We start from the raw sequence: 13,238 nt of genomic DNA on the forward strand, positions 1-13,238 counted from the left end.
CCTAAAGGGACCAATAAGGGAGCAATTTCTGAGCGTTTGTATTGACAAATAAATGACAGTTTTCCATAAAATCCCATGATGCCACCTAGCCTTTGCATATTATGTCACAATTGGATGTGCATAATCCCCTTCACAAGAAAAAGTACTGAACACTGTGTGACAGACCTGACCGGTTTCAGCGCTTGCATCATTTGTTACAAAGGCAGGAAATTGCCCAACATTTGCAACCATTGTCTTTTTTATAACCAGTAAGAGAAAACAACAACAAAGATCCTGAGCGTAAGAGTTCCAAAATGAATAAATATAAATAACAAATAATGCAGTCAGACTATTTTTATTTCCTTCAATTCTTTTATTTATTTCAAGGTACACACAGTATACAGTCAAAGTCGTTGTTCACCAGTCAAAATGAGTTTGCTACTTGTTTGCTACTCAAGTAAGTGAAGGTCTTACAGATATATTGCTCTTATACTAGGGTGACAGGAATATATTCACTACATTTGAAGACAGAAAAGCAGTACACTAAAGAACTATCAGCATTAACCTGGAGAATACAAACATGAGTCTGTAATCTAAATGTTTAAGGCCTTTTTAAGGACATGTTTAAGGACTGTGACTAGATTGATGGTTACAGGTGTTTGAAATCCTAACATAAATAATATAAGTAGTTGGAAACACAATAACATAGGGCACACAAATCATAAGCCAGCTGTACATAGTAACATGATGCACCATGATGGCAATTGTAATCGTTGCTCTGCAGTTGAAATGCCGCTCTCGGTTTACCACAAAGGGGCTCTGGTCAACACCCCTTTCCATGTGTGAGAATTTGCTACCTGCAACAAATCAGAGCAGAACCAACATAAAACAAAAACACGTAAACAATGCAAATATGTCTAACACACATTATTCATTATATTCAACTGCATTTGAAATAAAAGTAAATAAAAGTGTTGCATATCTCAATCCGTTATTTAAAGTGCAGATGTGTGGTAAAGCACACCATAAATAGACAAATCCCCAATGTCATAATAGACACAGGCGTTATATAGAAAGACACACATTTTGCTTTATTTTAATTTATAATAAAAAAAAATTACGCTAGATTAATTCTCATGTCAGTTTGTGCTTGTTCAAGGCACTGGCTTCTAACTGGAGTTGGTCCACCAGATACTTGACAGTGAATACCAACTGCTCCTTATACTGACAAAGGATATCTTACCCTGCCTTATCCTATGTGAATGTGATTTTCACTTTTTAAGTTAGTTACTTAACTACCCTGTGTGCAGAAGTTGGATGGTAATTACTTTTGATTTACCTGCATTCTCTGATGAAGAAACCTCAACTTCTGGTTGAGACATTCAATTTCCTGATACAGACAAAAAGATAATGACCAGGTGTTTGATTTTTTTAAAACTCACTGTAATATTAACCCATTTAATCCCATCGGGAACAACTGTTGCTGTTCTAACCTCCTATGACATAAAAACAAAATTAAACATATTGTGTGTAGGGGATGTCTAAGGAGTAAATTGCATGCACTTATTTAGCAGGGAAAAATTTGGGATTTAATGGGTTAAGAGATATGATGAAGAGGCTAAAACTCTTCAGTAAGGTTGTGCTATATTTCTCACTGATTTCACTGCTTTTAGAAAGTTTAAATACCTGGGTTAGTTTTTCATTACGCCTGAGTTTGACTTGAGGTAGAAGGTCTTCCAGTCTCTGAATCTATAATTAAAATTGCAATCTAAAATCATTTACAGACAAGTAGCATCTGTTATTAAGTCGTTAATATATTCATTCAGAGATCAGTCGGTGGACTACTGCCAAACCACTAACTGTAGTCTATTTTCGTTAATGAATACTTGCACTTACCCTTCTTTCAATAGTCTGTAGTCTTGTTTTCATAGTCTTATTGATCACAGTCATGGGGATGGTTCTCGGCTTGGGACACACTGAAGTAATATGAAACCAAACAGAAATCAAAAAAGTGCCTTTTTGCTCAGGACTACACATTGTAGTAATCTTTCTTTCTGTATATTTATAGTGATTTAAACAGAGAAGTCAATAATCTTTACTAAACAGGAAATTAATGCCTCTGAGTCTATTTGTAGAATGATTTAGCCATGATAAATTGATTCATGTTTTATATGTTTCATGTGTTTCCCATCCAAAATAAAGGAAAACGAGTCCATTCACTGCTACTATTAAAGTTGTGGTTCCATTGACAGGATATATAGATGTGGATGCTGACCAAGAGTAGTTTTTAGGATATTCCATTTGTGATACCTTCTAAAATTTCTGTATGTTGTCCCTTGACAAGAAAATCTAATACTTTATATTCTGTTATTTTTTCTTTTACAGAAAATGAATCATTGTAAATACTTTTTCCAGAATAGAGGTGCTGGGAGGGGGATCAACCACATTTAATACAAGGTTTGTTCATAATTCCATTGCCTTTGTATATCCCATAAGCTAAGCTGATTGGCTTTAGTTATTCCATTAACAGGATTATGAAATGTAGAAACATTTACTGACTGTTAAAGATAAACAAATGGATTACCATGCTGAAAGATCTTTGCAACCTCAAGCACATAAGGTCTGTGAAGAAAAATAGATAACTGCTTGATTATATATTGTCAGTATGCAGTGATTAAATGTAAAGACTACATACACATGCTTGCTGTTAGCAGGGATGGAGCTGTTCAGAGGGATAAGATGGCCATGATGGTTCCTTATCTACACAGAGAGGAAACTTATCAGCTTGTTATGTTGTCAAGAGCTCCAACAAATTTCAATTTTTTCATTAATAATTTTTGGTACATGGACCACTTCCACTAAACATTTAGAGAAATGACTGTATTTTACACATGTACCTTGAACACAACACTGGAACAGTTCAGCCCAAAAGCACTGCTGACAATCTGAAAAGTGATATCATATCATATCATATCATGGGCAATATTTTAATAAGTAAACAACAACAGAGCACATTCATGTTTATACTTAATAATATTAACAATCAATGATTTAAAGTCAAAGTCAAAACACCAAAAACAAAGCAAAAAAATCCAAATGACAAGAGAACAATTACATAATTACACATAAAAGATTAATCAAATCTCAACAAATGCTGTGAGGGCTGTGATTATTTTAAACCTTTAAATTTAATGTCTGCTTTAAATGCTTATTTGTGAGAATTAAATGTATAACTTTTGAGGTTTTAAAGTTGATTGGCTGACTCAATGGGTGGACGAATGCATACCTGTACGATGATGGTAACATCAGCAGCTGGGGGAATAGACACTTCTCGAAGAGTAGCCACTTTTTCATCTGCAGCAAAGTGAATGTAAGAGTCTACTTTCTACAATGTTACCATTACATAATTGGAAACAGTGCATTTATTAATGGTTAATCATGCATTCACTTATGATTTATAAAAACATGAGCCAAAACAGCCGCCATGTTGTAATGCTGTGGAAAACATGCCAGTAACTGGACATAGTTAGTAGGCTCCTTGAGGCAACTGTTTTTGTGATTTGACGTTACATAAATAAAATAAAATTGAACTGGATTGAACTTAATTGGATATGTTAACAGTGCATCAGATCTAAAAACTAGCATGTTTATTATAATCTCTCTCAACACAGAAGTGCTTATTGCCGTCATGGGAAAGCTGGATCCAGTAATCCTATAATCAGATTTTCGTTCCCTCTTTGGCTCTTTAAAAAAAAAAAAAAAAAAAAAAAAAAAAAATTTAGAAGTGAGCACGCGGTCTAATATATGGTAATAACAGTCACCAGCCAAATGCTCCTGCTCTTTGGGGGGGTTGGTGGGGTTATTTATGAACACGCTATTGCCTGATCACCCGATAAAGCAAAGATAATATGTAAACATTTTTTTTAATGGATTTAACTTAAATTATCTGGAAAAAAAGAAAAAGAAAATATGAGCACATAATCCTCATTTAGACTAACTTGTTAAAGGGGCTGGTTGCCATGGACACAGACGCACAGACTAACATCAATTAGTAATAAAAAAAAATCACGGCAGATGAGATGACGACAAACTCACACAAACTCACGAACCTTTTTTGTCAAGCCGCCTCAGAGCGATCCAGATCTTTGATACCTGAGGTAATTTATCAAAACAGACGATAGACATTTTAGTCAGAGAGCTGAAGCAGCAGCAGCCGGCAGGTGTAAAAATACAATATACATCCGGCAAGAGACCTTCAAAATAAGGCTTGAACTTCAGCCTCAGGCCAGTGTGCTAGAATTCTTATACCTTTTTGCTTTTGACGTGACACATAGGGCTGCTGAAACCCTTATTTGTTAAGTCTTAAAAGTGAAAATAAATAGAATGGTAGTTTATTAAGTTTTGCAAATAAAAGAAAAACTGCTGTTGTTTAAGTGGTCACCCTACGTTATTCAGAGAATTTAATGTATGGGTGCGGAAACTGCCCACAGCTCTTCAATAATAGTATATCCTCTTAAGGAAATATAAACATGGTATTTCATTTTACATACACAGGTGATTTAATAAAAAAAGAAACACTTTTGATTACTTTCAAACACCATATGCTTTATAAAGTCTGAGATGATGAAAAAATATAAATGTGACATGTCATATTATTTAAGATACCCAAGATTTAGAAAGAACACTGCCTAAAATGTGTATATATGAGAAGTACCTGTAAAAATACTAACTGACAACCTACTGATAGGCATCAGGAATCATCATGAGAGTCCTTTTTAAACACAAACAGGTGAACTGTACCATCTGAACCAGAAAAGAACTTGAAGAACTCGAAACTCAGGATAGTATCATAATGTATTTGTGAGTGTGAAATGACTAGTTGTCTTGAGGAGTACCAGCTTGTCTAGTTTCTTCATTAAACTTTCTAAACAACTGTAGTTTTGTTTGTTGCGCCAAGCCGACATGTTAGTTGTGCAATCCAGATTCTCAGACAATTTCATGTGAAAAAGACTCAGCTTGTCCAATGTTAGCAACACAACTGAGTCTTGTGATCTAATATCCATAGCTGATGCAGGATTGGTTAGTGTTTTGAAAAACCTAAAGAGAAAAATTGAGGAGGCTGCATTTCTAACAAAAACGTCTTCTATGGCTATGCACTAGCAAGACCAGACAGATTTCTTGCAATGCGTAAGCCTGATTATTCCGTGTTTAACAGACCATGTCTGCAGTAGTTGATCGGTTAGTGCGTCAGACTATCTTTTCTTTCTTTTGGCACCAAGCCACTTTATGTCTGAGGAGAAAACATAAAAGCTATGAAACAAAACCAACAGGAAACCTAACAGCACAGCTGGTTGTTTGTGTTAATTATTTAATTTTCAGAGAAAAAAAATCAGACATTAATTAAGAAAGCCCTTTTAGGACCCTCTTGTGTACATATATCACCACAAAAAAAGTTTAAATATCATATAAAGATTTCATGTGAAATTAATGTATTCTGGATCTGAAAATAAACTCAATGTTAAGAGAAAAGACTGTTTAAAGAGATGTTCTTGAGTAATTAAACAGTTGGGGCAGTTTACTGCACACAAAAGCAAACAGTTTACTTCTCACACAACAAGTTTTATTTAAACATGTATATTTTATGATGTGTCATATGAAATATTTACACTTTTATTTAAATTATCTATCTTTGTATTTTTTTGATAATATCACAAATTAATTTCCATATACTTCAAATAAGTGATGAAATAATCTTTGCACATACACACAAAAGCACACGTTTTCCCCACTGTTTTCCATGCTGACTTCCTGTTTTCAATGAACCTCAGACAATTCAAGGAAACATCCTGGCTCATAAGGCCATGACAAAAAGTGAGGATCACTGTTTTGGCAGTTAAACAAAACATTTTGTTGGAAAACTGATATGTATAGAAACCAGTAGGCTCAGTGTTGGGCGTGGGTACATGAGTGTGGATTGCCAATAACATATTTGAAGTCAGGGAGCACACTGCCCAGATGTTCTAAGTTGGCAGAGATCCGAAAATTACTCTGAGACACATACAGAGGAAAAGCTTAAAGTGTAACCCGCAATACATTTATATAACCAAAATACATCCGACACAACTCAGATTTGACTCCTGCACCTGAGCAATGGCAGTTTGTCTTCCAACAAGGAAATTCCTCTGAGAATCCTTCATGTTAAACATCACAACTTGCCTTATATACATTCCACTTTGTGGAAGAAGATGAAAGGGGACATATAAACCTCCTGTCAACATGACTAAAACATGTTCCTCACCTTTTACATCATCAGTGAATGAAAATTAGTGCTACACTCTCCAAAAGTTGAATCTGTTCATCTGGACGTAGTGTTTTGTGGGAGAAACATTTCGTCACTCATCCAAGTGACTTCTTCAGTCTCAGCTGACTGCAGGTTTCCCCAACCTTTATAAACAGTACATTTGCATAATGACTGAAACCAGCCCACTGAAGGAACAATGGGCTGTGAGGTCAGTTCCTTAATCATAATTATGCAAATTCCCATGACCATTGATCAACAATCACTGACCAAAACCCACTGATCAAAGAACACTGATCAACTATACATAGGTATACATTCATTAAAATATGCCTGGTATAGGTCTAAGGTTTATTGTAATTGTGTGTTATGTTTTGAACCTAAAATAAGTGTATATAAAAAGTTATGTCATGTCATGGCTATTGATTGTACAAAAAATGTTGAAAATGTGAACTGTATTTTTTTTTAATCAAACTGCAAAACTGCAGCAGTAATTTGCCAATTAGAAATATCCTTAAGAATAATATAGAATCCTTTGTGTTTGTTGTCTTGTTTGTCACAAATAATCATAAAGTATTTATCGTAACTTTTTTCCAAATAATTTATACATGATTTATTTGTTCTTCTCATGTTCTCCATATAATAAAAACGACCCTTGTGCAAGAATGCCATATCGCAATTCTACGAAAGAATAAAAGCATTATTTATTATGTGCAATAGTAGGCCTAAAATTTTTCCATGAAAGCTGTATAATTTCACGTTTAGGTTCAGTATGACACATAAGAGGTTAGAGACTTTCAGAATAAATGTGATATAAAACAGATGAGGACAGTCAGTGACCGTTAGTGACCTGGCAAAATATACTGGGTAATGTTAGTTCCTGTCGAGAATGTGCAACAGAAAAAAGAGAGAGAAAAAATATGCTTAACTTAAACGATTCCATCGTTTTAATTCCATAATTTTCCATATTCCCACTCTACTGCCAAACTGGGATTTTGCAGTGTTTTACAGTAAGTCTACTCCCCCTCCCCCGGTTTTATACGCACGGTACTGTCCTTCCAAAGAAAAGTCAGTGAGTCTAACTTCCCCTAAATGAGTGGTGCAATACATGCTGCAACAGCTTTCACATCAGCAAGACTGTGAGACTCGGACGTAAGCGGCACACTGTGCGAATGGATAGAGGCTGGAGCCCAGCAGACCACTTTCTATGAAAATACGCGAACGAAATGGATTCAAACAGGTAATCCAGATGACGTGAATTTGACTTTCTTCACGAATCCGTCAGGTTTCTTAAAAGAAAAGATCTCATTTGTGGGTTTTTCTTCCAGACGAGTTTGCAACTGGATCTCTTATACCGTGTTTCTTTTTGGATACATGACTGGGACCGTACTTCCTGGTATGTGGATTACAGTAAAAATAAATAAATAAATAATAATAATGTAATTAGATAGTCTGTGTTAGCACTCATAATTAATGTATTTGTATAATATGTTTCGTTCAGGAAAGAATCCGACAACTAGCTTCAATCTTGAATGTACCTACGACTTTGACCAGCTGATGCAGTGTCAGCTGGAGCTGCAAAACTGCACTGAGTACAGCATGACTCTCCCAGCCGGGTATGCTAGGTGTGTTTTTAATCGATGATTTTAATATTACACCGATCAGCCATGGCATTAAAACGAACGGTCTTACTTTGACTGGGTGCTCCTTTTGCTACTGGCTCCGACGTGTCCGGGTATGGACACGATCTATCTGAGGGTATCTACCCGGGACAAGGACTGTAAGATCGGGTCCTGTGTGGGGGTTCCTGGGTCGGCTGTATGTGGACCGGAATTGCTTTGGCACACTGAGTGGATTCTCAGTTAAATTTGGATATTTGGATTTTTGTAAGCATAAAAATGTGGTGTTGTTGTAGCTGGAGGTTAGCATGATCCAAAGATGATTAATTGGGTGTAACTGGAATCCAAGGTTTCTCATCAGAACACTGCATTTAATGTGATAGTCATTACTTGTTACTCTCTTCACCTGTATGTGGTTTCAATGCTGTGGCTGACAGTGTAAATATGCGTTGGTATATAAATGTTTAATTAAAGTGTTTTGCATATTATCTTCTGCTCCCCAGTGAGGAGAACTGCACTGTACAACAGTGTGGCATTGGAAAGTGTTGCTGCTCCTTCAAACTGATGCGTGTGTTAGGAGAAATTCTCACAGCAAAAGTCTGGAAAGATGGCAACATCATGGAGTCAAAAGCTATCAATGTCACAGAGAGCAGTACGTTGGCTTCTTTCAAATTATTGCCCATAACTCTGCATCTGCCAGAAAGACTCTCTGGAGGTGAACAAACATTCCCTTTAATGCTCTTGTTTCTGTTTCTGTACAGTAAAACCAAAAACTCCAGAAATCAAATCAGTCACTGAATCCGAAGGGAATTTTGAAGTCAGGTGGACGTCAAACATAACGGGATTTCTAAACGATTACATGACAGCTGAGCTGACTTACTATAAAAAAGGAGAAACAGAAAAGGTAGGAACAATGCCACAGTAACTATTTGTTCTGGAGATGTAAACATGGACAACTGTTAAACTCATTTTGTTCCTCCTTACTAGACATCTGAACATTTCAAACCAGTTACCACAACTGATGGACTAAATTACTATGTAATAAAAGGTCAAGACCTTGATCCAAGTTCAGCATATGTGGTCAGCGTGAAAAGCTTCTTAAGTCTGAGTGACAAGTTCAGTGACAGTAGCGAAGAGTGGGAATTTGAAACTGGTAAGTATTGTCTTTTTTCAGTTGTGAAACAGTAAATTCTGTATTTCTTAACTGTGTTAAGAGGCCCTAATTATATTTCTATTACACATTCAGCTGAAAAATAATATGAGTTTTAATATTAACTCTCAAATTAACTTTAATGTAAGCCGTTGTCTCCAGAGAAAAGTGAAAATGAGCTCCTTAGATTGTAACATTAAAAGTGAATTTAGAAGTGTATTCGAATATAGAGGATCTGTGAAAACCTCAAAAGGAAAGAGATAAATAGTTTGTATGTATAATATGCACAGTTTTAATTTCTCTTTTTTAATCTCCTGAACAACAAAGCAACAATAAATCAATAAATTATGATGCTATGTCCTGTTTTAAGTAGTATCGATCTGAACATTCATACCGTGTATAGCATAAGATACAGTATGAAGACTTTTTTAAAAATGTATATTTTATCTTTGTAACTTACATTTTGGAGGGTGCATAGAGTATAAACAAATGCAATGGGACACTATCATTGGTATAAATAAATAACTAAAAACAATCCTTTTGAGGCAATTTGAAGAAACTGTTTGGGAATTATATAGCATTAAGTAGTGACACACGATGTCATCAACACAACACATCTAACACATAATACAAGTCTGTTAGCAGACATATAAGCATATGTTATGCACTTTATCCTACTATATCTCTCTCCTGTATAACATCTGTACAAACACTGCAATTATTAAACTTATTTCATACATGTTATTTCACAGGTCCTTCCCACCACAACCTGATGTTGGTTATCATCATCACCCTCAGCATTGCTGCAGTCATCCTCAGCGTTGCTAAATATGGCTGTTATGCAAAGTGAGTCATGTAGATTAACAAGTTTTTCTTGTGCCTTGGTCAGTGCATATTTCCCCTAAATACTTGAATGGGGTTGTCATTTTTTTCCTATATTTCCTTTTAGGTTGAGAAAAATATATTACGATGCAGTTCCGAAAGCTACAAATCCCTCTTTTCTTAATATTAATCCAAGTGAGCAGAAGGTGAGACAGGTGAGGTCAAAAACTTCTAACTCCAATGGTTGCATTCATTTACTTTATTATTAATAATTATTAACAATTTAAAATCTTTTGGTGATTTTCATTAAATCATTATATTGCATCACTTTTTCATAATTTGCCATAATTGGATTTACATTTGGTCTATAAATAGCAGTTTTATCAGGACTGTTATAGTCAAAAGAAAATCTAATGCATCTAATAAACAACATTTGGCGATTAGAATAGACATGTATCTGCTTAGCCATCAGCTGATGAAGACTGGCAGTAAAAATCAGCTGATCTGCAGGGACTACAGCTGAACTTGAAATTGTGGTCTGTCTTAAGTGACACTATATTTAATTTTCATTGTTCATGGCATAATCAGCCCTGGAGTCAAATGGCCTTCACAAACGCTAGGATTGAACAGAAATTGTGCACAATGTAATTTAAAAACTACTTGTGCTGAAATCAGAATCCAGCTCTGCATTTTTAAAAAATACAACAGGACATGTTTTAACTGCTCTGTAAACAGACAAACCAGTTATCCCTCTATAGGCAAAGTAGCAGTTTAACAGGGTTTTTCTACGGTAAAATCCGTCACTAAATCCCATTGTCCCAATAACAGGGCAAACTAAGTCAACCAGGAATGATATCTTAAGGAGTACAAAAGGCACTTTGAGAAACATACCAAAGTTCCAAAAGATTTTTCTCCTTTAACTGAAATGTTTAAGACCGTTCGTCCCTTTTGCTTAGGTCTTGAAACTTGAAGACTTCATTACCACCCCCATATGTGTTGAGACCCTTATTCCAGATGACAGTGAACTGGGGTTAGTATTGACTGCATTGATGCATCACCATTACAAGACATTTCCTTGAGGCTTTATATCTGGCAGTTTCAGTAATTGTTCTTTGTATTCAGGTCGAAGATGTCACTGACAGACACAAGCTGTGGAAGCCTTCAGCAAAGCAGTGGGATCAGCACGGGCTCCTCTGATCTCAGTTATACAAATACTGAAAGCCCCGTTGCTGTGAATGGAGAACCTTCTATTGCTAAAGCTGCTAAGAATGAGCTGTGTAAAATATTCCCAAATATTTGCCCAATATTACCAGTGAGCACCAGTCTCCCGGCACAGTCAAACAATACACAAGGAAGTGAATTATTGTCTGAAACGGGTCCTGGAGTATCTGCATTTGAAAATAAAACCTATTCCTTCCTCATTCCTGGCTGTTTACATCAGACTATGACAGACAAGTTAAAGACCCAGGGGACGGCTGAAATGCTTTGTGACTCTAATTACCATCCCAGTAACAGTGGCATGGAGAGATGTCCGGATCACCAGGTACCAGCTTGTCAAGTTCCTGCACAACTAAGTGGTATTTCACCATCAGCGGTTTCACCTCTTCTATCAACAGCCATGTCCTATCAAGAGGTCCCCATATGTGTGCCCATAGGGTCACACAGTGTTCTTGCAGTGGATGACGACTATCAGGAAATTCCAAGTCTGGTGAGGGAGCCTGATGTTTCGCTTTTAGAGCACAGAAATACTGAGCATAAGGAACATTTGGACAAGTTGGAGGAGGAGTCACTTAGAAAGAGCCCTGAAAGCATCTTAAGCCCAGTTGTTCCAGTTCAGGATGGGCAGCGTGTCTCTGAACTCCAAGTACCAACCTTTTGCTTTACATCTACTAACTGCTCTGTGCCAATAATCACAGAAAGTGGCTATCAAAGTGTGTAGTATTATGACCATAACTTCAGCTTTAGTTCATTCTTATACATGGATGCATGAAAATGATCTCATGATAACTGTTTCTTAAAGAATATGATCCTGCTGTCATTTGGAAATTATTCTATATAGTAAGCCAAAGATTTGCACTGTGAGAACACTTAAGTTCAACATATTTAAATTGTGCTCATAACAAACATTATTTTATTTATTTAACTTTGATTTTACACTTTAGTCCCATTGAGATTAAAGATCTCTTTTGCCAGGGAGACCCGGCCCTTTAAGGTCTGACTGAGTTTAACCTAACCGGTGGATTTGAGGGGTGGTTGTAGCTCAGGAGGTAGAGCAGGTCATCTACTAATGTAAGGTTACTGGTTTAATCCTTGGCTACTTCAGTCTGCATGCCAATATATCCTTGGGCAAGTTTCTGGATGCATTCACCAGAGGGTAAATCTTAAGCTCTATTTGGACTTCTGCGATAAATCTACATCATACATGACGCTGGAACTAGAAACTCCATTTATCCCTACACCACAGCCTTCCACACCATTCAAGTCGTTGTGGTATGTGTCGACTGAACAGTAGTTATTTTTCTCGGGAAGTGCACATCAGTTACGTGGAAGGTTGTTGTGTAGGTTTGAAATGGGGTTCCAGTTATGGCGTACGATCTCAAATAAAAACAAACTGTGATATTTAGGGTATAAGTGATGTACATGTTGCCATTAGAATGCTTTTCAATCAAAGTGAATTACCCTGAGCTGTTTGTTTCAAAGAAAGATTGCTGAAGAATTTTCAGATATTATATGACTATAATTATAACCGTAATTTATTAAGTGTTTGTTTTCAACAAATGTTTAGGAAAAAAGTTTTATTTGTCATGTTGTTTTATATCCAAAATTCAAGTTATTGTCTTTTGTTTTGTCTTCACTTAATTGTAAATAACACATTTGAAACGAGGCAGCACGATGGCACGGTGGTTGGTACTGTTGCTGTACAACAAGAAGGTCCTGAGTTCAATTCCAATGTTTTTCTATGTGGAGTTCTGTGTGCATGTTCTCTCTGTGTTTGCGTGGGTTCCCTCCGGGTACTCCAAAGACAAGCAGTTTGTGGGGATTGGTTAACTGATTAATCTAAATTGCCCGTGAGTGTGAATGGTTGTCTGTCTGTGTGTTAGACTGGCAACTTGTCCGGGGTGTAGTCCTATGACAGCTGGGATAAGCTCCAGCAACCCTGAACAGGATAAGCGGAAGCGAATGGATATATGAAATGTATTACTTGAAGGTATAAATACCGATAAGACCAAAATATGTTGAATTTGTCACAAATGTTGAACTAGTGAGCTTTAATGAGAACCGTTTTAATCTCTTTGCTTTTCCTGAGTAAAAAAAAGTGAAGTGAATTACTCTGAGATGTGTTTGCTTCAAACAGACATTGCTGAAGACT

General features: G+C 36.3%; 2 protein-coding genes across 4 annotated transcripts; one reads left to right on the forward strand and one right to left on the reverse strand.

Annotated features, from left to right (window-relative positions):
• Positions 1–337: 337 nt before the first annotated feature.
• Positions 338–4,261, reverse strand: si:zfos-1056e6.1 (uncharacterized protein LOC107988029 homolog). Its single transcript, XM_039609698.1, has 9 exons — positions 4,089–4,261; positions 3,266–3,333; positions 2,877–2,924; positions 2,675–2,739; positions 2,564–2,601; positions 1,876–1,955; positions 1,666–1,728; positions 1,319–1,369; positions 338–836 (listed from the first exon to the last, which is right to left on the reverse strand). The coding sequence occupies exons 1-9, from the start codon at positions 4,162–4,164 to the stop codon at positions 783–785; spliced, it is 543 nt and encodes a 180-aa protein (XP_039465632.1). The 5' UTR covers positions 4,165–4,261; the 3' UTR covers positions 338–782.
• A 3,117-nt stretch (positions 4,262–7,378) lies between these two features.
• LOC116313258 lies at positions 7,379–11,992 on the forward strand. 3 transcript variants are annotated; one of them, XM_031730877.2, is made up of 10 exons: positions 7,379–7,517; positions 7,606–7,673; positions 7,779–7,902; positions 8,400–8,548; positions 8,658–8,800; positions 8,884–9,049; positions 9,799–9,892; positions 9,996–10,083; positions 10,825–10,898; positions 10,991–11,992. In XM_031730877.2, the coding sequence occupies exons 1-10, from the start codon at positions 7,504–7,506 to the stop codon at positions 11,805–11,807; spliced, it is 1,737 nt and encodes a 578-aa protein (XP_031586737.2). In that variant the 5' UTR covers positions 7,379–7,503; the 3' UTR covers positions 11,808–11,992. The 3 variants fall into 3 exon arrangements, with proteins under 3 accessions (XP_031586737.2, XP_039467907.1, XP_031586738.2); XM_039611973.1 differs by having other exon boundaries at positions 9,996–10,074; XM_031730878.2 differs by having other exon boundaries at positions 7,779–7,893.
• Positions 11,993–13,238: the final 1,246 nt, after the last annotated feature.

Source organism: Oreochromis aureus, linkage group 1 (assembly GCF_013358895.1).
Source record: "Oreochromis aureus strain Israel breed Guangdong linkage group 1, ZZ_aureus, whole genome shotgun sequence".
NCBI classification, from domain to species: domain Eukaryota; kingdom Metazoa; phylum Chordata; class Actinopteri; order Cichliformes; family Cichlidae; genus Oreochromis; species Oreochromis aureus.

Bases quoted from the DNA above. Each gene is read 5' to 3' on its own strand.
- si:zfos-1056e6.1 (XM_039609698.1), bottom strand. From the start codon at position 4,164: ATGTCTATCGTCTGTTTTGATAAATTACCTCAGGTATCAAAGATCTGG. The intron at 3,334-4,088 runs GTTCGTGAGTTT...ACTTTGCTGCAG, and splicing joins GAGGCGGCTTGACAAAAAAG to ATGAAAAAGTGGCTACTCTT. The intron at 1,956-2,563 runs GTAATCCATTTG...ATATTACTTCAG, and splicing joins TGCAAAGATCTTTCAGCATG to TGTGTCCCAAGCCGAGAACC.
- LOC116313258 (XM_031730877.2), top strand. The intron at 8,549-8,657 runs GTACGTTGGCTT...GTTTCTGTACAG, and splicing joins TATCAATGTCACAGAGAGCA to TAAAACCAAAAACTCCAGAA. The intron at 9,050-9,798 runs GTAAGTATTGTC...GTTATTTCACAG, and splicing joins AGAGTGGGAATTTGAAACTG to GTCCTTCCCACCACAACCTG.